Source organism: Oppia nitens, unplaced genomic scaffold, assembly GCF_028296485.1.
Source record: "Oppia nitens isolate AA-2021 unplaced genomic scaffold, nextdenovo-longstitch-racon4-pilon3 scaffold1_pilon_pilon_pilon, whole genome shotgun sequence".
In the NCBI taxonomy this organism is placed as follows: domain Eukaryota; kingdom Metazoa; phylum Arthropoda; class Arachnida; order Sarcoptiformes; family Oppiidae; genus Oppia; species Oppia nitens.
This window is the reverse complement of record NW_026533199.1, coordinates 2,016,542-2,038,392: the sequence shown is the minus strand read 5'-3', so window position 1 is coordinate 2,038,392 and position 21,851 is coordinate 2,016,542. Positions and strand designations below refer to the sequence as shown.

The window sequence follows — 21,851 nt, the reverse complement described above, 5'->3', positions numbered from 1 at the left end:
CAAATAATAATATTAAATAATAATAATAATAATACTGTAGTTGCCATAACTGAGCGCACATACATATATACATACACACAGAAAAATAGCTAACTGTGTGCCTCAAAGTTGTAAAGTGTTTGTTAAGTATTTGTGAGACAACTCTTGTTTTGGCGGAGAGACCGGCCCTCGATTGCCATAATTGGTGATACCATTGATCATTGACAACGACACCACAACACCAACTAAAATATAAAAACATACATATATTATATACCAGTGCTCTCTCTCTATATACTTCTCCCTCTCTTTCATCTCTTAAGTAGGTTTTCAGGTTATCATTCAGTTCTTTGAATACAAGAATAAATATATATAAATATATGAAAATCCCACGACTTTTCCGTTTCAATTAAATTAATGCCCAAAAAAATTTTTAGTTGTTTTTTGTTGGTTGGATTAACTGATAATTGTTTTTTTCTCTGTTTTCTTAAATGATTTTTAGGCTCAAAAAAACATACAAACAATGTTAAGATGTCTTCAAAAGGATTTGCTTCGCAAGTATAATAACGATGGACTCGTTAGCCATACCAGTGAAGAACAAGTAATAATAATAATAATCACAGATTAAGACTAAATCAATGACTTATTTTTAACGCATTCATACATTAATTAATCCATACATACATTATAGTTGATTAAAAAATTAATAGACATTAGAAATAGATAATAGAAATTATTGTTTATATTAAAGTATCCAATAATTTAGTTTTTTTTTGGTCTTAATTTGACATTAATTTTTTTTAGAGGAAAGTCGAGAATACAATTGAGGAATGCTATGATGTGATCGAAGAGTCAATTAAATCCAGCGGTGATGATAATCAGTGAGATATTAATTTATTTTTAAAAAATTAGTTCAAAATCTAAGATATTTTTTTGTTGCTGTTGACTATCACTCACAAAGAGTTCCACAATTATTACGAGAGAAACACCTAAAATATTTAGTCCGCGGACTAACCCATCCATTACATCAATCATTCCAATGTCTGGACGCCTCCCGTCCGTGGCTTACCTATTGGATCACTCATTCGCTGGCCATACTTGAGGCCGATTCCGAACTAAGTATATAATACAGTATTTAATAATAAATTTAATTAACTATTTTTCAAATAACTAATTATTAGCTATCAATGCTCACGATGTGATCAAATTCTTAAGCAAATGTACCAATAAGGAGGGCGGGTATGGGGGCGGACCACACCAGATATCACATTTGGCCACAACATATGGTAGTTTCAATAATAGATTTTAAAGATTCATATAATTAAACAAATTTGTCTGAATGTTTGTTAGCCGCCGTCAATGCATTGGTCACACTATCCACTGAAGAGGCCTTGAAATCCATCGACAGAAACCAAATCAAGAAATTTTTGCTACAAATGAAACAAAATGACGGGTCATTTAAGATGCATTTCGGCGGTGAAATTGATATCCGGTTTATATTTTTATCCGTTAATTTGCTTTTTTTAAATTGATTTCTTTACTCATTTACTTATAATTATATATTCTCAGAGGTGCCTACTGTGCCATATCTGTGGCCAAACTTATTGGTATTGATGACGACAATCTTTTTGAAAATACTCCCGAATGGCTGCTCTCGTGTCAGACATATGAAGGTGGCTTCGGTGCAGCTCCGGAACACGAAGCTCACGGTGGCTATACATTCTGTGCGGTGGCAGCTCTTGTACTACTAAACTGTTTAGACAAATGCAATGTTAAGTCACTATTGAAATGGGTTATCAATAAACAGCACAGATATGAGGGCGGATTTGCCGGAAGGTATACCTACATCAACACCACCACCATATCTTGTGTGACAAAAAATAATAATCAATTTTATTACTTATTATTATTATATAACCCACAGAACAAACAAACTGGTCGATGGCTGCTATTCCTTCTGGGAGGCGGCTATTCTTCCTATTGTTCACATATATTTGGCACAAAAGTGTATGAACTCTTGAAGTTTTTAGATATAGTAAAATTTATTAACTTCTTTGTGGATCTCCAATCAGATCCGTCCTTAATGCCAGTCGACAAATGGTTGTTCAATCAGCAAGCATTACAAGAATATATTCTGTGCTGTTGTCAGGAGAAGAATGGCGGACTAATTGATAAGCCGGGCAAACACCGGGACTATTATCACACTTGCTATGTGTTGGCCGGACTAAGTATAGCTCAAAATGCACTGTCAAGTCAATTGATAGTCGGATCTCAGGATAACAAAGTGGTTAGTATTTTATATTACCGTTAATTATCCGAAAATATTAAAAATGTATTACATTTTTGTATTTTAAAGGTACCAATTCATCCATTATTTAACGTTAAGTTAGATTCGGTTCGCTTTGCAAATGAATATTTTGCCACAAATTCGTGATAATTATATTTGCATTTATTATATAATATACAGTATATAACATATTATTATAGACTGAAAACAACTGATAAAATTTGATTAATTTACAGAATTTTCATTTAATTTAAATATGAATTAAAATTCAATAACTAAGTCATTATTAATATTGTTTGTTTGTTTTTTAATAAAAACATTTACTATTTAGTCTACATTTATTACTATTTAATTTACAAATCTGGTCGACACCCGAATCCCGGTCCGGGTGGCGGCGTTGTTAGCGAAGTGAGACCACCTTTCGGTTCGCACGCAAGTCGACCGCTTTTGGCCGACGGTCCAGCTTTCGGTTTTTTGCCGGCCTTTAAGTCGGCCACAATTTGCTTAACATCTTCATTGGTCAGATCTTCATAGTAGTCATCGTTGATCTGAATCATTGGTGCGTTAACACAGGCGCCCAAACACTCGACTTCAATCACTTTGAAGTCTTTGTCGTCTTTCAATAGGTCTCTGGTATATTCGTATAGTTCTTGAGCGCCTCTCAACATACACGGTGTGGTTGTGCACACCTGGACGTGATATTTGCCTATTTAAAAAAATCAGGTATTTTACAATCAATTGTAATCTGTGTGTGTGTGTTTGTGAGATCAAGTCATTATCAATACCACCACAACTACATACCGACGGGTGCCCTATTGAACATCGTGTAAAAGGTGGCCACTTCGTAGACCCGCATACGAGGCATCTGCAGATAATCGGCCACATAGTTCATGGCCTTCAATGGTAGCCAACCTGTCGGCACAAAGAAAATCGGTTGTTTTATAGTTAGCGGTATTTGCAATAAAAGTGTCACCAATAGGTCCAATAGTACAAACCATATTGTCGTTGAGCTAAATCAAGAAGTGGTATGACTCCCGCCTGTTTAAAGCCTTCCGGATATATACCGAGCAGTGCTTCGGCTCTCTGTGAGGACAACGACCAGAATTTTATTTAAAAATATCAATTAAATTGACCACAAATCGGGACGGAAAACAAAAAAAATCGTACTTTTTTATTTTCTTCGGTAAATTCAAACGTCTTGGTGTCCAAATCGGCTTCTCGATGGACAAAACTGGCGTCACTCATGCATCGGACACTATGGGCACTCCCGATAACAGGTCTGCCGATTCTGGTCATCGCCAACGACAGTGTCTTCAATAGTGACATAATTTAGTGTCCGATTTAAGACTCTTTTAACTAATAAAAAGCTGTAAAAAGTATTTGTTGTCTATTATTGTGTTTACAATGTATTCAATTGAATGTAAAGTAATGTTGTGTTTGATTTCAATAACACATTGACTGCCAATCGCTGTCAATGCATAACACGTGACCTCAAAGTGTTTACTAAATTCAAAGGCTTTCAATCAAAGCATTCATTGCTTTGTTTTTTTTGACGACAACTTTCAAAGTCGTCTTTCGTTAAGACCTATCACTACTGTAGAAGAATATTTGATTTCTCTTTTGTTATGCTTTCGCTAAAGAAGTTACCACTGGTTGTTGATATTTTCAGAGGAAATGGTGGCAAACAATACAAATATTTTACAACAAATGTTTTAAATGACAAATCACTGCTTTGTCATCGCCGGCGGCGGCGATCATCGCAAGCAAGATGTTTGCATCAATTGATTCCAGCATTGAATAATCAGTTAGTGAAGACATCGAAGAAGAAATCAAATGTCGGCATCACTTGTATAACGAGACAATTGGCAACAACGACGACGACAACAACAACGAAGACCATCAAAGCAAAGTCCAAAACAAAGACAGCACTGAAGAATGAGGCGCAACAGAAATTGGCACAAATTATGACCAATTGTCCGATCGAGTCGTTTCCGCTGTTGAAAGACAAACAAATTTCTGCAAAACGTTTGGAAAAAGATCTGAAAGAGTTTATCAAATGTAACAAACAGTGCGCCGATCATGACTTGGCTGACCAGACATACTATCCGAGTGTCAGTACAATCTTGAGCTCAACAATGTCTCCGTCATCTCTGATAGCATTGGACAAGTGGAAGAAACTGAAGATCAGTCAATTGGGCGAACAAGGATTCAGAGACTATCAGAGAAATATCTTGAACAGAGGCACACACTTTCATCATAATATTAAAACCTATTTGGATACCAAAGATGAATCAATACTTAATCTAACGGGTGATATTGAAAAACTATGGCAAAGTTTGACTCCTATTTTTACCGACATCAAAAAAGTCGAGTTATGTGAAACCCCAATCTATCACCCGTATCTTTGCTACAAAGGTATTGTCGATTGTGTCGGTTATTATTCGGGAAAACTGATGATAATTGAATGGAAAACATCGGAAAAGTTGAAACCATCGCTGAAAGATATTTACGACAATCCGTTACAAGCGGTCGCCTATTTAGGTGCCATTAATTATGAAACCGATCATCCATTGGATGTTAAAGAAGTGGTTCTGATCTATGCCTACGAAGACGGCACCCATTGTCAGGTTCATCAGCTCAGTAGCGATCAATGTCTTCGCTATTGGCAACAGTGGTTATCACGAGTGAAAGCATTTTGGGATTTATTGGCCTTTAAACAGACCATTAAAGCCAATTAATTTAATAAATAATATTTATTATTATTTTAAATGTGTTTTATAATGTATTTTATTTGTTATATACAATATAAAATTTAAATAAATAAATAAATATTTTTTTATACATATTTAACGCAATTATAAAACTAAATCAATAATTATGTGCTCTATTATTAAAGTATAGATAAATTAAAGCCCAATATTTTTGCAATTATTTAAATTAATCTATTTTTAAAAATAAAATTAATACTGAAGTTTCAGTGTGTGTAACTTTTTTTAATAAATAAAAATAATTTACTAATAAAATTATATATTTATAATATATTTGTTAAGATCATTGAATTTAAATAATAACGATCAATAATGTAGACAAAAATGTCAGTAATTTACCGGTAATTTTTTTTAAAAATAAATAGTTAGCAAATGTCGACTGACATTAATGTCTAAATAAATTATCGATCATTTTATTTCATTTTGATATCCAAATTGTAGACAAGTTTTGGTGCGGTTTTGTTTTTAAATTAAAAGACTAAATTGATGAGCCCTTGAACTATATCCAAAAAGTTGACGAGACATCCGTCATACTGAGCCGCACAGTTGGCATTGTCCTGACGACCGTAACGGGCGGCCAATTGATACTTTGATACCACTTTTAACGGTTCTTCAATTTCCGTGTAGGGACTGATAGAGCAAATAAAATTATTGTCAACTAAATGTTAAATATATATATATATACTAATTTGATAACTAACGGGAAAAACAGTTGCAATACAAGTCCGGTTAATCCATATTTCTTTGGCTGATTGTGTGCCTCACAGATACACCTTTTCATGCACTCTTGTGCATCCAAACGGGGAAAGTTAGGCAAGTCATCAACCGATTTCTCCACCCAACCCATTATAGACTCGGAAACGCCAACCAAACGACTGGTGACAAAGTTAGACAATCCTTGCTTCTCCTCGTTGTTCATCGACCGACCCATCATTCGTTCAGATATATTAATGATACGTTTGGCCAAAATGTATGGTATGCTCGATATATCCGATGAATCTAGACTTCTCTTAGTAGATACATCTGGAAATACAATGGGAAGCCATAAGGCTATACTCCCGAAAAATATCATACCCAACACCGCCAGATTACCTAAAACATACCAGTGCCAGTGCACACCCAATAGTTGTTAATAATTGTTGCGGAAAATAGTTAGTAATTTTTGTTTGTTTTTTTTAATTAAGTCATACCAACATTAATTGCCGACAAAGGAGTAGCATATTTAAGACCCCTACCATAACCGGGAACAGTTATCGTAAATAGTGGTACATTCAGTGCAAATGAGGAATTAAAAGATCGGTCGACATATAGTGAGTACCAGAAATTGCTGAAATAGTCATTACTATTACCGATACCCGCAAAATTGGTTGCTGTTTGTCTGCCAGCCCACTGACCAGTTAGGGTGTGATCTGATGAAAATTGCTTACTTTTGTATTTGCTTTTAACCTCATCATCACTGTTGTCCACATCCGAGTTGATAATGGTATTCGAGTTTTTGGTTGAATTCGTGTATGACTTTCCCACTGAAAGATCTGAATTATTTTTGCCAATCAAATGACTATCTTTKGTATAGACGTCTAAAACCGATAATATAATCACAAAAGTACTCAATATATTCTGATTTGAATACATAATCTTAAAAGTAAATAAACTATAGTTTTTTTTAATTAAAATATCATTGAAATCTTCAATTAATTTGTTGAAATATTTTATCAAAAATAAATTATATTATTAGATAAATGTATAAAAATAACTAATTAAAAAAATAACAAATTTTTAAGTATTAACTCTATATAAACACGAAATATAATACTTGTTTAACAAAAATCTTTCATTAGTTTGGATTAACTTCACAATTGGCAATGAAATATGAAATCTATTGACAAAACTTATTAGCAAAAGTGTGAGCGCTGTCTGTCTTTTTTCAGTGACTGGTTATGACTGAAAAAACTTTTACTTCCTATTTGTCAGGTATTCCTTACAGTTAAGGGTCAGTAACCGGTGAACACATACACAGTGAGAGGCGAAGGACACGCTTAGGGAGAGAGAGACAGAGAAAGAAAGAATGAGAGAGAGAGAGAGAGAGAGAGAGAGAGAGAGAGAGAGAGAGAGAGAGAGAGAGAGAGAGAGAGAGAGAGAGAGAGAGAGAGAGAGAGAGAGAGAGAGAGAGAGAGAGAGAGAGAGAGAGAAGAGAGAGAGAGAGAGAGAGAGAGAGAGAGAGAGAGAGAGAGARAGARAGAGAGATTGAAAGATGCTGTCAGTCAGGTGTTTAGGAGATATATCATATATGCTGTGTGTGTGTCTGTGCTATACATGGGGTCCGGTGTGTGACTAAATAGGTGTGTTCAGGTCAAGGTCACGGGTTGTGTACTGTTTTTGTAATCAATTGTCTATAATATGTTATATAACAGTTCACTATATTTTTTAATTACCGGTAAATAATACGATATCCGTTAAAAAAAGTTTCCATAACTTTCTTAGTATATTTAACTTTAAATTAAAAAAAAAATTCTACATTTTTTTATATAAACAAATAAAAATTATTTATTTCTATAATTCAATTACCGGTAATGTGTTTTTTGTCTGAAACAAATTATTTTAAACAATTTTCAAATTTCATATAAAATATACTATTGTAATATAATTTACAAATAACATAACTATAAAAAAAATAATTTCAGTACTCAAAAATTATTTGGAAACTAAAATTTTAATTATAATTTAATCAATCATTTGAAACAAAATGCATAAATTGATGACAATTTTTTAAAAGTTTATTCATAACATTTTCTTTGCGACAAATATAAGCATTTTAATGTCAATTTAATTAATTATTAATTTATTTACAACTAAATTGCTAAAAACAAGAAACAAAATTATTATACGGAATAACAATTGGTAATTAAATCAAATCTTCTAAAAAGGGGGCGTTCTGGAGGTTGCCATAGGAGGCCATTGCACCCTTGGTTTTGACAATCTTTGTGGCCAAACCGGTAACGTCCTGAACAGTGACCGAGTCGAGCGCTTTCTGAAACTCGGGCAACGATAATACGCTGCCATAGTTGAGTGATTCGGTGCCAATCTCTTCGATCATATAGTTGTAGTCATCGCAAGACAAAAACAACGAAGCTTTCAAATTATTTCTAAAAACAAATAATAATAATTTTTATATTAATTACGGTATGTCAACAAAAAAAATCAAAAAGACCGATAAAATAATACTAATAATAACAATACTTTGCATTTTTAAGTTCTTCGGCACTGATATTTTTGGCCGTATCTCTCAGCTGAGTAACCGCTGCCTTAACAGCTTTGTGGATGTCCTTAGCAGAGGCGGCAATATTGATGCCAAATAGACCGGTATCTGAATAACTCATATTGAATGCCGACACTGCAAACGGTTCGCTAGTGGCTTTGGCAACGGCTGCACCCAATTTTGTATGACTTCCGTCCTGATATGATATGTTAGGACCGGTTCCAAGAATTATTTGCAACAATTCTAAACAAATCATTTCCTTTTGGTTTTTCGCTCTTTTTAAATAAACGACAAATTAATAAATAATTTATTTTGATTTATTTTTTAGATCACTTACCCGACTCCCTCAGTAGCAATGGCCACATAAGTAGTGTTAGAGTTGCTATCGATGCGAGTTTCGCCGCCAATAAATTTCGATTGTCCACTATTACCGCGATCACTTCTGGCCAATGGCAGATGCTTTTCCACAAGTTCCAGCAGATGTTTATGATCGATACCGAGTCCGACAACAGCGGCCCGATTCGAGACAAAATGCTGTTCAACATAATTGTGTAAATCTTCAGTCGTATGTTTGCCAATCATAAAGTCTGGCGAATACAATGAATTTCGAAGTCCGCCGCGAAAAGCGACAGAATGGAGGGCTTCCATCACAACCAGATTCGGTTGATCTTTGAAATGAGACAAATCGACACGTTGTCGGCCGCAGTTATCTTTGATTTGCCACCGTTTGAACGCAGGCTTTGTAATAGTTTCAGCCAAATACTTGATGTTGAGGTCAGTGTATGTGCGATCGTTTTCCAGTATATAGACAATGTCGTCACGGGTCGTATGAGCTGTAAGACTGCCGCCGACGTACTCGATATTGCGAGTAATACCGAAAACGGTGTGATTTTCGGTAGTGAAACCGGCCATTGATCTTAGCGTATGACTCAGTCCGAGCTTGTCTTGCGGTTCATATCGGGATCCAGCTCTCAGAATGACACCGATTTGGGCGACCGGACTAAACGTTTCGAGTGAGGTCACGACCAGACCATTAGGCAGAGTCGTTGTCTTCAATTGAGCCGATTTTACGGCTTCTGCTGCTTCTGAACTCTTGGCCGCCGCCGTCTGGCCGCTCAACAGACGTTTTACAATTAAACCGTTCAACGGATTTCTGCGTAGCTTTGATGCCATCATTTTGTTTCTCTGACCAGATTATCGCCCGAAACGGATGATTAATAATTAGACAAAACAAACTCTAAACACATTTACCGATAAAATGGCAGTAATTGTAATGCGATTACAGCGACAGCTATGCTATTGACTTCAATGACAATACAATTGCAGTCAATTGACAACAAACACACATTTGTTGATCTATTTTCAAAAAATCTTACAAACAATTTAGTCATTGATTTAATTATATTTTATTTCTAAAAATTTAATGTTTTGAAATTTTTTTAATTACTTTTTTTTTAATTCATCCAAATTTGATTTAATACAATAAATTATTTCATATATTTATCATTAATTTGTTTCTACTGTATGTGTCTATGTTTGTCAATTATGATTGGCAATAATGGCGTAACCAATGCTATACTATTGTCGTACAATAATCATTGGTTTGTATGTGAATGAGTTAAGCCCTTATTGTTTTATATAACAAATTGTCATTACTGTACACATTGTTTGATGTTTTTTTAAATACTAATGTTTTTGTATTTAAATTATAATTTTGAACGCAATTATAATAATAAACTATAATAGATGTTATCATAGATTATATTTGATATTTTATTGCAAGCGTTATAATCACAAGTAAACCGTTAGTAAACATTAAGCAACGATGGCGTCAATGACAAGCCAACAGCAACCGCCCGCAATGGCCGGACAACAACAACAGTCAGCCGCAAGCGGCCAATCAAATCAGCCACCGGGTGACCAAAAATCTGAGCCGATTATAAGAGTCCGCCAATTGGTTTGGGCTCTCAAAGATTCACTTGCGGTAAGTGTGGTGTCAATCATATATAAGTGATGAATGAATGGCCTCTTAAGCATTGATTATTGTTTTTTTTTCTTAATCGGACACAGAATGTCATGAAAGTGGCCGCTAATAACATTCATCGCAACTCATTGATAGACACCGTCGGGTACGAACTGGCTGTCAATTTTTTTTTGATAGTCTCTGAATTATCCGTATATTTCAAACAATGTTTTATATGTTTGTTTATTTAGCAAAACCAATGATCAGTCCGATAATGTCGTTAGATTTGACAAAGCATTAGAAGACTTTTTCTCAATTTGTAATCAAATTGAATTACATTTGGTAATCACTAATAGATATAAAGTGATTAATTTGTTTCATTATTTGATAATCAATTTGTTTTTGTTTGTATTAGAAAACAATCCACGAAGTGGCCATTCAGGTAAAAGACAGTCACTTATATTTACCGTTCAATATCAACAAATTGGATGTCGACGTAAACACTGCAATAACACCGGACTCGATGTCATACAATCAATATATAATGACAATCAAAAATCAGGTCAACTTTGCAAAGTCCGTACACGACATGTTAGTCGATGGATCCAAACGTATTGCACAACCAGATTTACCGATTACCGGTAATCCGATGATCAATCCGGCCACTCCTGCGCCCAATCAATAGATTGTGATTTTTTTTTTAATTAAAAACAATTATTTTATTTATTTATTATTATAATAAAATATTTTATATGATTAAAAATAAATTTGTTAATCGTATTCATGTTTTTTCTTTAAATACATTTTTTTGGATTAAATATTATTGTAATATATATATAAATTTATGAATTTTTTTCTAATATAATTAAATATTTTAGTTTTGAAAATGTGTGGTTTAATAAATTATATACAAAATTATACAATCAAATTAGATGATAGATGCGATAGTGTGGAGGGATTGAGATTATATACCCCCATCACTGATGGTATTGCCATCACATATAGATATCAGCCAAACATTTCCTGTGATGCATATGTGACATATAGAAAGCCGTCCTCATCTCTGTTCTCTTTGTATATCTCAGCCATGGTTTTAGTCATATTACACATACTTTTATTATTGACAATCAAATAAAAGGCTTGAGTTGAGCTCAATTGCATCCGATTCCTATATTTTAATATTTAAAAAAAAAAATATAATTACCGGTAAAATAAATTTATTACTAAATTTAAATAAAATGTATTAAAATTGTTTATAATTTATATTATATTTTTTTTATAAAGTATGCTGTTTTATATTAATTGTGTATAACAATAATGATGATTAATTGCAAAATATAAAATTTGTTATAAATGTTTATTTTAAATAATGCATATTTCCTATACTTATAAAAGTTAATCAAAATAATTATAAATTATATACGTATTTCTAGTATAATCAAACATAATTACACTTATATATATTTGGCAAATATTTAATTTGTTTATTTTTATTGATAAAAATGTGTGTCCAGTGAAAGTTTTGGGAAAATCCCTTTCAAAAATATCCCATTTTTCTCATTAAAATGTCATTTTTGAATTGAAATTTATTTTTAATATTTAAAAAGATCTCATTTAATGCAATCAGCAGTTGGCAACACATTTGTCAAATAAAAATTGTTTACCTCTTATTATAAATTATTATTTTTCATTTTGATAGTAAATGTATAATAAAAGTATATAAATAGCATTAAAAGCGTAAATAGTCAAAAACTTATTATCAGTGATAATTTTTATCATTTAGTATAATAATAATAATAATTTTATGTTACATTTCTATACCGGTACATTTATAATAAATTTTAATAATATTATCGCTCAAACTAACATTAGATTTACTAATAATACTAATTATAATATTAATATACAGTAATTATACTTATATTATAACTGTATTATATATGGGGTTAATAGCTTAGACATATAAAAGTACTGTACTTTAATCAGCATATATATAATGATACTATTAAATGTTTTTTAAAAATTATATATATTTTGATTTTATATGATCCAAGGTTATTTTGATTTTTGATTATTTTTTAAATAAAAAATAATATTATTTTTTTTAAATTACCTAATTATGGTGACAAACGTAGCCATTGGCAACTCCTGAGGCACTAAAAACTTTGTTTTGTCTAAAGCCGGAAGTGTCTTCTCCTTTGAATACTTTTCGACAATTACCTAATTGTTATTATTGCGAAAAAATTATTACAAAATATTATATTTATTATGTTTTAAAGTCCATGTTTTTTATTACTATTATTGATTATAAATATTAAAAAAGTAAATAAATTATTTTGAAAAAATAATATTTATACTAAAAACTAGTTTTATCTTACTTTCTCTCTCTCTCTCTATTTATTCAAAAATAAAGATAGTGTTTACTTAAATAATTTTTTATGTATTAAAACTATTATGAAAAAATTTATTATTATTTTATTTTCTAATGTTTCCTATGATTTCACTACAATTTATCGCCTATAGTATCAATAAAAATAATGGAAAATTTTTTAAGGTTTTAAATTAATAATACATTAATAGATAATTCGCAATTCATTGAAATATATTATGTATAAATAAATATATAATAAATACAGTATTAATAACTTGAATCTATGCCAACATAACAACCCTTTTTTTGACAGTTATTACAAATAATAAAAAGATTAGTTATAATTACTCTGTTTGGGGACAGACTGTCTGATAAATAAATAATATAATCTAATTATTGTTATTGCATTCAATGACCTTACTATTCAAGATTTCATTTTTATTTCAATTATAATAATATTTATTTAAATAAAATTCATGTAAATTTGTTTTATAATTTAAATAATTAAATAATTTTATGACAAACCGGTATTTTTGTCGGAAATTTGGCTCTTATTCCCGATACTTCTTCCTTTCGCGTCGCTATAAAAGTGTTAATAAATATTAAATAAATAAATTTTATTTAAATTTGTTTTAAAAAAATCCATTATATTGTATATATATATTTTAATTTGCAAACATTTAAATAAAATTTGTTTACATAATAAAAAAAATCTTCAAAAAAATGATTGAAAAAATTGATTAAAATATTTTTTTGTTGTTGAAAATTAACATAATTGCACTTATCTTGAAATTAAAATACAGATTATTAGCTAGCAAAAAAATAGCTAGACAATTTTTTATATTAACTAATGATAATCAATACGATTAAAAAAATTTTACTGATTATTACAAAATTTAATTTATAAAAATTTAGATATTATTTGTAATTAAAAAATAATATTAATTAACGAATTAACGAATAATAATAATAAATTATGTATTATTTATAGATAATATATTAATTAAAAACTATGATATTCAACAAAATTATCCACAAGTAAACAACAAATAATAATTAAATTATTAAAAAAAAAATTTAAATATAATTTTTTTATACTAACTTAAAGGCTTTCTCTGTTTGAATGGTTTGTTAAGATTGGTATCGGTTTTATCGGTATTGGGAGCCATTGAATAACCGATAATTTAAACTTTTAATTAACTGTGTTTTTATTGATGAACACAACAACAAAATTGACAATTAATATACAGTAAATTATTTCAGTAAATAATCAAATATGACAACGCGTTGAATAAAATCACAAATTTATTTAACAAAAAAAACAACAATTATTGACAACAATATTGCAATATACTTGTATACTAAGTGACCACAAGTTTTACACAAATTTTCATATAATATGATATTAATATACTAAACAAAATAATTAAATTTAAAAAAAATAAGTTACAAATAGTCTACACTAAATGTTTATCAAAATTCTTTCTCACATTTTATATATCGACGTTTAAATGTTGACTAATGAAATGATTGGTGAAAAATTAATATATATATATATATTATACAGTAATATAAAAATCTAATACAATATTTAGAGATAAAAATTATATTGCGATTAGTTTGGAGGGCTATCTATCTATCTATCTATTGGTTGGGTGTTGGGGGCTAAAGGTCTGAGTGGTTTACCGCACGACACTCTCTATCATTTATATATATATATTACTAAATGTATTACTAAATATATATATATATATATATTTATATATACAGTACTATTAATTATACTTTATTTATACTGTAGTACTGTATTTAATAAATACTATTTATACTGTATATTCATCATTACATTTACCTTTTAATTTCTCATTTTTGTGTGATTACAAACAAAAAAAGTTGTTTCCACTTAATAATTAGTAGTTACATACACATTGAGAATCGATAACAACTATTTTTTGTCATCATTATATGCATTTATAGTATACAAACTAACTAACTAATAATATTATTATTAATATTAATAACTAATTTTATTTTATCAAATGTGTTGTCCAAAGTTGACTGTCTAATCATAATTATATTGTATACTTGTACTGTACTTACAATATATCTATCTATATATAATTTATATCTATTAGTTTATATTACTACATATACATTAGAATTTTTTTGTACATAATTTTGTGTTTTATGGTCAAATAAAATATTAAAAGACATAACAATTTTTTTATATAACTATTGGTAACTAATAATATATATAATATATTTATACTAATCATTCTCTTATTTATTTGTTGTCAAAAATTTAATATAATAAACTTAATTTCTAATCATTAAAAATTATTTTTTTTAATCAAAATTTTTCAGTTTTCTAGAAGTTTTTATAAAAATAAACACCAAAACACATACTGTGTATTACCGGTACTCAATAGTATTATACCGGTAGTACAATACATATACAATCGACTACTATAGGGTATACGTGAATCAGCTCACAAGTCAACAACAATAAGGTTAATGGAAATGTTTTTCAATATTAAAACAAATAAACACTTTTGTAAATAAATATATAACTTATATAATTTTACTACAATTTGTATACTTGTTTTTTTAATTATTATTAATAGATTAAAGTAAATATTATTACATAAGTTTTGATGTGATTTTTTATTTGATATAATTATCCGATAAATAGCTTATCGGTTATCTAATGAATCCAACAATTGTTTTCGCTTTCGTTGCCCTAAAATGATAGACTGTTTGAATAGTCGACAAAACAGTTGTATGGATTGATAGGTATCGTCATTGCCGGGAATCGGGTATGTGATGAGTGTGGGATCGCTATTGGTGTCGACAATGCCAACGGTTGGTATTAAAAGTTTGGCCGAATCGACGACCGCCGGATGCATTTCAAACACATTATTCATAGCATTCAAAAATATAACTAAATCGGGTAATCGGGTGACGGCACCGAAGTATATGGTCGAGTCGTAAAATGTTCGGCTGTTCCACTCTCGACAGTGGCTGAATTGGTTGCACTCTTTGGCCGTCTTCTCCACCAAATGTGTTGTCTTTAGAAGAATAATAGAAATATATCAGTCTTTTAAAAAAACAATTATAATATATCTTTAAAGTCACTAACATTTAGCGACCTATTGATGAATAGTATGATTCCGTCCCTAAAGGCTATATGAGCGGTAAAGTTGAGCGCTTCCCGCAGCCGTTGAGCGGTTTGATCCAAATCGATAACAAGAGATCCCAACCGTTTACCAAACAGATAGGGAGTCATATGTGGGTTAAGAGTTCCCAATTTGTGGCCCAAATGGACGCGCGATTCAAACAGTTGTCTGACTGTAAACAAACGGTTGATATCAAAGTAGTCGGCGTGACTTAACGACTCTTCGTACGCCTTTTTGATGGTCTCATCCATGACAACAGTCTTATCATCGGCCGATTCGGTGCCAAACGAGTCCAGCGATGGCTGCTGTTGTTGTCGGGTCGCCACTGAGGTCTGGACTTGTCTTAGGCATGTATTCAACACTATTTGTTAGTCAAAAAATTAAATATTCTTTAATTATCACCGAAAAGCTGATCCAATGGTCTATTATTATTATTATTACCATTAGTTTTGATGAGACGATTGATTGGCGAAGAGATAGCTTTGAATAACATTTTGTTTTTAATCGCCGTTTATTTGTATCAAATGTTTACTTCAAACACATGTTAATACAAATCAAATATTTTGTTACAATATTTATATATAAAAATTACGTAAACTTTTATTACAATTATTGTAATAATACAAAATAAATCTCAATAATTAATAAATTATTTATAATTTTGATTATAATTTACTAATAAATTAGTTTTAATAACAATAATAAATATTTATGTTTTACTCAATAGATTTTCCCCCCAAAAAAAAATATCACAATTAATTGATCCGTTAGATAGACATCATTGACACCAATATATATACAGAATTTTATATCACATAATAATAATAATAACATAAGCTTTTGTGTTGTATTGACAGTTATATTACAGCAAATTGATTGGCAAAATGTTTGGCGATAATGGTTGACAACTTTGATCACAATTTGCGGTGACTATTGTCGACTGCAATTGTCACCACCACCACCAACAACAACAACAACGACATCATCTTTCTATTGGATCAATTGGATTATAATAATTTTATGAATGCATTTTTCTGATTGTGATTATTGTAATTGCAATATACGGTAGTTATTGATAGCAATACTATTGAAAACCAAAGATATCGATGATGTCTGGATGACAGCTAATAATAATAATAATAATAATGAGATGATATCATCAAAGATGCCATTGTTTTGGATTTAGTCATAAAAAACAAGTCAGTCAAAGACACCAACAAAAAAATATAGTCAATAGTAATCAATGGGTTTATTGTGGAAAAGATTAATCATTTTTCTAGTCTTTGTTATCGCCGTTCTTCAGGTAATTATAATTAATAATTTGATTTAAAAATGTAATAATTATTTCTCAATTATCTTCAGGTGATTCATATGATTTTATTGAGTCGTTTGGAGTCAAAGCGGTCCGAAAGACAAAAGAGGACAAAAAACAACATTTTCAATGAAGATGTAATTGCTGTCAGCGATTATAAAGATGAAGACATTGAATCTGATCGCAAAGCTATGCACGAAATGGTCAAACATACCACTGTATTGGACTCGTCGGGAGAATATCATATAATCAATTTCTTTAGTCGCGCTCAATCTCTTGGACCACGAAATCATGTCCGCCAAGACATTAGTCTCGTAACGCAGACCAGTGTTTCACAGATATATAATTTGGATCTATTATCTAATCGCTGGCACGGATTAGCTTCAGTCACTGTCTTTGCTCTATTCCAAGACATCCCTTTGGCCATCGAAATGATATTACTTTTGCGACGCTGTTATCCATCGATTCGCCGCAACACTAGTTTTCATTTGGTATATCCCTTAAGTATACCGAAGCCGGCCATCGGTGCCACCACTCTATCGCCTCGACTGTCGATTAGTATTATTACCAAAGAAGAGAATTGCGATCGAATGCAAAGTTTGCTAAAAATGATTGAATCAAATGCCGTAAATTATGGACACTTAGGAATCGCTTACCCGAATAATCTGTTGCGAAACGTTGCCCGAAGAAATGCATTGACTGATTATGTGTTTGTTGTGGACATTGATTTGGTGCCAAACGATGGTCTCTACGAACAGTTCATAGAATTTGCTAAACAAAACAAATTGTTTACTGAAGATCGTAAAAAAGAAAAAGTTGTTTACGTAGTCCCAGCCTATGAGGTCAATACGTTGGCCAGCGTTGACATCGACGAAAAACTTGAAACTATCGAACAATTAATACCGAAAGACAAGTCCCAATTGTTGCGTCAGATTGAACTGATGAATGCCCGACCATTTTATATAGAGTTGTGCTGGAAGTGCCAGAAATATACCGACTATGAGAACTGGCAGAAACATAAGTCCCAAAAAATGGACATTTTGTTTGAAGTATTGTGGAGAGACCCGTGGGAACCGTTTTATATTAGCGTCAATACTGTTCCCTATTATGACGAACGCTTCCGCCAGTACGGCTTCAATCGGATCAGTCAAGTATTAATTAATTGATTGTTTTATTTATATTTTATATTATTTTTGTTTGTTTGTTGTAAGGTCTGTGAGCTTCATATGTCTGGTTACAAATTTTCAGTACTAAACAAAGCGTTTGTCATCCATAAGGGCTTCAAAACGGCCGACTCGTTTCACAAGGAAAAAGATTTGGAGCTCGAGAGGAATCGGATCCTATTTAGACAATTCAAGACTCAACTCAAAGACAAATATCCCGAATCATCGCGTCGTTGTTATTGACATATAAAGTGTATTATATATACAGTATATATATTATATATAGTAAATCATACATTTTTATACTATTTATTTGTTGTTTATTTTCATTGTTTTTCTTACATTTATTGATGTTTTATTTAGCCAATTATTTTGTACTTTTATTATTATTATATTAAAATCATTTTTATCCAAATAAAACCATATCAAATAGTTTTTTTGGATACAAAAAAAATGCTATCATTAATTTTATTTTCAAAAATTGTTATATCTGTTTTTATTAACTAATATTTAATATAATTTATAATTATATTAAAATAATAATAATAATTATTATAAATAATATTATAACTTATTATTATTCAATACATACAGAATATTCTGTATATTGTAATTGAAATGAATATAACGCTATCTATTGTTAGTGAATAACAACTAAAAAACTGTAAATAACTTATAATAACATATATTATTGTCAACACATGTGTTGTCGTCGATGACAATCACATTAACTAATCGGTGATTAGCGACCAATAAAGTTGTCCGCAATAACAATAACAACAAAAAGACAATGCGATTGACACCACCATCGCTGACAAAAATCCCATTATTCTGGTGGGGAAAGGGTTGGGGACACAAACCGGGCAGAAATAAGACACACTTCTTGTTTCGCGAACAGTGGAAAGCAAAGAGCCGGCGAAAGATCGAAGATTATGAACAAACACTTCCCAAAGGTGTGACCGTTGAAGACCCCAATAAGTTTGTTGTCGATGCCATGCGTGAAGAGTTGTCGCCAATAAGAACTGCCGAAGAGCTTAAAGAATTTCCGTGGCCATTCTCTAACCGTCCCATCAAAGGTTAGTCATCGTTGGTTTTTTGTCAATTAAATTGATTGATTGATTGATTGATCGGATTTTATACGACATCATCTTTTGATTATAGGCTTTGCCGGTGATCCCAAGTATAACGAGACGCCAGCACTGGTCTACCATCGATACCGAAAACTATTGGATCCGATCAATCAGCCCCTTGTCTTCACCAATACAGTGATCGAAGGTGATCAAGAATTGCCCGAATCGGTCAATCATCTGATGGTTGGCGACATCGACATTGACGATCAGTTTATCGATTTGCTGGCCCGACGTTTGGATTGGTGTAAGACAAGCGACTCGACGATGCGAAAGCTGCCCATCAATCGTGAGTATCCTTATTTGGATCAAAGACCACCCCGTGTTTGGGGTATACCTCCCAATCGTCAAGAATTGAATTATCTGAGAACACTCTACGATTCGACACAACTGTTATCATCAAAACAGTTCGGTTTTGTCGACATATCGAAAATTTCTTATCCGTATTGTGTCGTCCCCTTCAATAGAGACAACAGACTTGTTGTCTTTGATTTGGATACCGATTTCATTACTGTTGCTAATAGTGGCAACCGTTTACCACTGTTCAGCACAACACCATTGGCCACAATCGACAAACCATTGGCGTCGATAAATCCTCTCAATTGGACCACTTGTTTTGATGAAAAGAATGTCTATCCGACTGATTATGAATTCAAACTTCCCGACAATCATAACATACAAACCATTTACTTTACACACAATCAATTGCTCAATTTGAATGACACGTATTTTGTTGGCCGAGCCATCAACTATTGTTACGGCTATGCAACAGCTCAGGCACGGCTGATGGCCGCCAACAATGATATCCAACACTACAAAGATCTGGCTGATCCCGTACCAGTTCAGTGTGTTTTCATAAATCCCAATGGATTTACATTGGGATTCATGTGCTACCAACTGAACACCACATCGTTTGATTCGCCGCTCAAGAATCAAGTCTGGTTTAAGACAGGTATCACCGATTTGGCAGACATTCAGAAACATTTGTTGGCATTTCATGTCAACGGATTTGTTGAGCCCATCACTAAAACTATGAAAACTTTTATCAACTCTTAAAAAGATTTAAATAAAACTATTTGTTGTTATTGTTGTATAGTACCGGTAATTAAAAATAATAATCATTAGTTTTATTGTAATTAATTGAATTAAAAATAAATATAAACAAATTCATCGTTTTTTTAATGAATATATTTTTTTATTATTATTTGAAATAATGACAAATTTAATAATAATTATAATATAATAATAATACTTCAAATGATAACTTAATAAAACTTTAAATAAGTATAATTCTATAACAATAATGATGATTAATAATAATTCAATAACAAATAATCAAAAAAAATGTGTTTATATATATATATATATATATATATATATATTTAATTGCAAAATAAAACATTAAATTATAAATATATATACTATTTATAGATTAATTTGAGGCACAAATAGTTTTTATTATTTAATGTAAGCTAAATATATTTATATATATGAATAGGAATGTCATTTTCAATGAAAAAATTAATGTTATTTATAGATAATTAATTTATATTACAATCGGTACTAATTAATAATATTTTTTTTACTTTTTTTAAAATTATATTTTTATTAACAAATAGATAACCTTTTATTTTTATTTAAAACTTAACACATTATGGTTTTTTATGTATCACAAAAATACTGTTTAAAACATTTAATAATTAATTAATTTAATTAGCCCACAAATAGACCAGAAAATTTGCTATAATTTTTTTGTTTATTTTTGGAGACAATAAAAAAATTATGCTATTGTTTGCAATGCAATCATATTATGATAATTATTATAAATTATGAAAATAAATATATTTATTTATTTATGTATATATATATAAATATATATTTAAATTATATAATATCTGATATATCATATATCATTCGTCAGTAAAATATCCAAAAATATAAATATCTTTTTTTTAATATATTTGAGTATTGTTTGTAAATAATATTCTTTAAATTAGCAAACAATTGTCATAATTTTTTTAAAATTTTAATTATAGGCTATTAATGACAAATAGCCAAACCTTTGGACTATCAATGTTAATGAAAAAATAATTTATTAATTTATAACAATTAGAGGCACTGTTTTGCAAAACCCGTTTATAAATATTAAAAAAATTAATATTAAACATTTAAATTTAACAATTTTTTGTTTGATTCAACTAAATTTTTTCGCGTAAATTGCAAATATATAAGCTTTAAATAGGATAATTTTACAATATATTATATATATATACAAATTTATATATATATTTGCATTAAATACATTATATTGCAATATATAAACTAATGATTATTATTTTGAATATAATTGAATAATTAGCTAATATATTGATCAAAAAATAATAATAATATATTTTTTGTTGCTTTAAGGCAAATTACCTAATTAACTAAATTAAATATATAGACAATC

The 21,851-nt window shown here is 30.5% G+C and overlaps 10 protein-coding genes across 11 annotated transcripts; 5 read left to right on the top strand and 5 right to left on the bottom strand.

Moving 5' to 3' along the window:
* Positions 1–42: 42 nt before the first annotated feature.
* Positions 43–2,590, top strand: LOC128952664 (protein farnesyltransferase subunit beta-like). Of its 2 annotated transcripts, none has more exons than XM_054298095.1 (10): positions 43–184; positions 482–580; positions 784–860; positions 941–1,098; positions 1,161–1,265; positions 1,330–1,471; positions 1,549–1,815; positions 1,904–1,986; positions 2,052–2,266; positions 2,336–2,590. In XM_054298095.1, exons 2-10 carry the CDS (start codon positions 503–505, stop codon positions 2,411–2,413), a joined length of 1,203 nt encoding a protein of 400 aa, XP_054154070.1. In that variant the 5' UTR covers positions 43–184; positions 482–502; the 3' UTR covers positions 2,414–2,590. The 2 variants fall into 2 exon arrangements, with proteins under 2 accessions (XP_054154070.1, XP_054154069.1); XM_054298094.1 differs by having other exon boundaries at positions 43–301.
* Positions 2,570–3,695, bottom strand: LOC128952667 (NADH dehydrogenase [ubiquinone] flavoprotein 2, mitochondrial-like). Its single transcript, XM_054298098.1, has 4 exons — positions 3,434–3,695; positions 3,262–3,349; positions 3,068–3,178; positions 2,570–2,972 (listed from the first exon to the last, which is right to left on the bottom strand). The coding sequence occupies exons 1-4, from the start codon at positions 3,590–3,592 to the stop codon at positions 2,620–2,622; spliced, it is 711 nt and encodes a 236-aa protein (XP_054154073.1). The 5' UTR covers positions 3,593–3,695; the 3' UTR covers positions 2,570–2,619.
* A 48-nt stretch (positions 3,696–3,743) lies between these two features.
* On the top strand, positions 3,744–5,024 carry LOC128952665 (mitochondrial genome maintenance exonuclease 1-like). The gene has a single exon (XM_054298096.1). It carries the CDS (start codon positions 3,892–3,894, stop codon positions 5,002–5,004), a length of 1,113 nt encoding a protein of 370 aa, XP_054154071.1. The 5' UTR covers positions 3,744–3,891; the 3' UTR covers positions 5,005–5,024.
* Positions 5,025–5,377: 353 nt separating this feature from the next.
* Positions 5,378–6,666, bottom strand: LOC128952837 (uncharacterized). The gene is made up of 3 exons (XM_054298291.1): positions 6,225–6,666; positions 5,736–6,126; positions 5,378–5,664 (listed from the first exon to the last, which is right to left on the bottom strand). Exons 1-3 carry the CDS (start codon positions 6,664–6,666, stop codon positions 5,505–5,507), a joined length of 993 nt encoding a protein of 330 aa, XP_054154266.1. The 3' UTR covers positions 5,378–5,504.
* A 1,130-nt stretch (positions 6,667–7,796) lies between these two features.
* On the bottom strand, positions 7,797–9,608 carry LOC128952598 (cytochrome b-c1 complex subunit 2, mitochondrial-like). Its single transcript, XM_054298015.1, has 3 exons — positions 8,628–9,608; positions 8,272–8,565; positions 7,797–8,177 (listed from the first exon to the last, which is right to left on the bottom strand). The coding sequence occupies exons 1-3, from the start codon at positions 9,464–9,466 to the stop codon at positions 7,937–7,939; spliced, it is 1,374 nt and encodes a 457-aa protein (XP_054153990.1). The 5' UTR covers positions 9,467–9,608; the 3' UTR covers positions 7,797–7,936.
* Positions 9,609–9,977: 369 nt separating this feature from the next.
* LOC128952835 (mediator of RNA polymerase II transcription subunit 29-like) lies at positions 9,978–10,938 on the top strand. The gene is made up of 4 exons (XM_054298287.1): positions 9,978–10,274; positions 10,361–10,419; positions 10,505–10,595; positions 10,669–10,938. The coding sequence occupies exons 1-4, from the start codon at positions 10,116–10,118 to the stop codon at positions 10,936–10,938; spliced, it is 579 nt and encodes a 192-aa protein (XP_054154262.1). The 5' UTR covers positions 9,978–10,115.
* Positions 10,939–11,121: 183 nt separating this feature from the next.
* On the bottom strand, positions 11,122–14,086 carry LOC128952599 (microtubule-associated proteins 1A/1B light chain 3C-like). Its single transcript, XM_054298016.1, has 4 exons — positions 13,727–14,086; positions 13,150–13,205; positions 12,367–12,473; positions 11,122–11,421 (listed from the first exon to the last, which is right to left on the bottom strand). The coding sequence occupies exons 1-4, from the start codon at positions 13,791–13,793 to the stop codon at positions 11,262–11,264; spliced, it is 390 nt and encodes a 129-aa protein (XP_054153991.1). The 5' UTR covers positions 13,794–14,086; the 3' UTR covers positions 11,122–11,261.
* Positions 14,087–15,251: 1,165 nt separating this feature from the next.
* LOC128951662 (28S ribosomal protein S2, mitochondrial-like) lies at positions 15,252–16,364 on the bottom strand. Its single transcript, XM_054296908.1, has 3 exons — positions 16,242–16,364; positions 15,764–16,161; positions 15,252–15,692 (listed from the first exon to the last, which is right to left on the bottom strand). Exons 1-3 carry the CDS (start codon positions 16,291–16,293, stop codon positions 15,318–15,320), a joined length of 825 nt encoding a protein of 274 aa, XP_054152883.1. The 5' UTR covers positions 16,294–16,364; the 3' UTR covers positions 15,252–15,317.
* A 664-nt stretch (positions 16,365–17,028) lies between these two features.
* On the top strand, positions 17,029–18,518 carry LOC128952826 (beta-1,4-glucuronyltransferase 1-like). Its single transcript, XM_054298276.1, has 3 exons — positions 17,029–17,103; positions 17,163–18,263; positions 18,324–18,518. The coding sequence occupies exons 1-3, from the start codon at positions 17,044–17,046 to the stop codon at positions 18,516–18,518; spliced, it is 1,356 nt and encodes a 451-aa protein (XP_054154251.1). The 5' UTR covers positions 17,029–17,043.
* A 433-nt stretch (positions 18,519–18,951) lies between these two features.
* Positions 18,952–20,501, top strand: LOC128952113 (uncharacterized). The gene is made up of 2 exons (XM_054297449.1): positions 18,952–19,351; positions 19,437–20,501. Exons 1-2 carry the CDS (start codon positions 19,066–19,068, stop codon positions 20,456–20,458), a joined length of 1,308 nt encoding a protein of 435 aa, XP_054153424.1. The 5' UTR covers positions 18,952–19,065; the 3' UTR covers positions 20,459–20,501.
* The last annotated feature ends 1,350 nt before the right edge of the window (positions 20,502–21,851 follow it).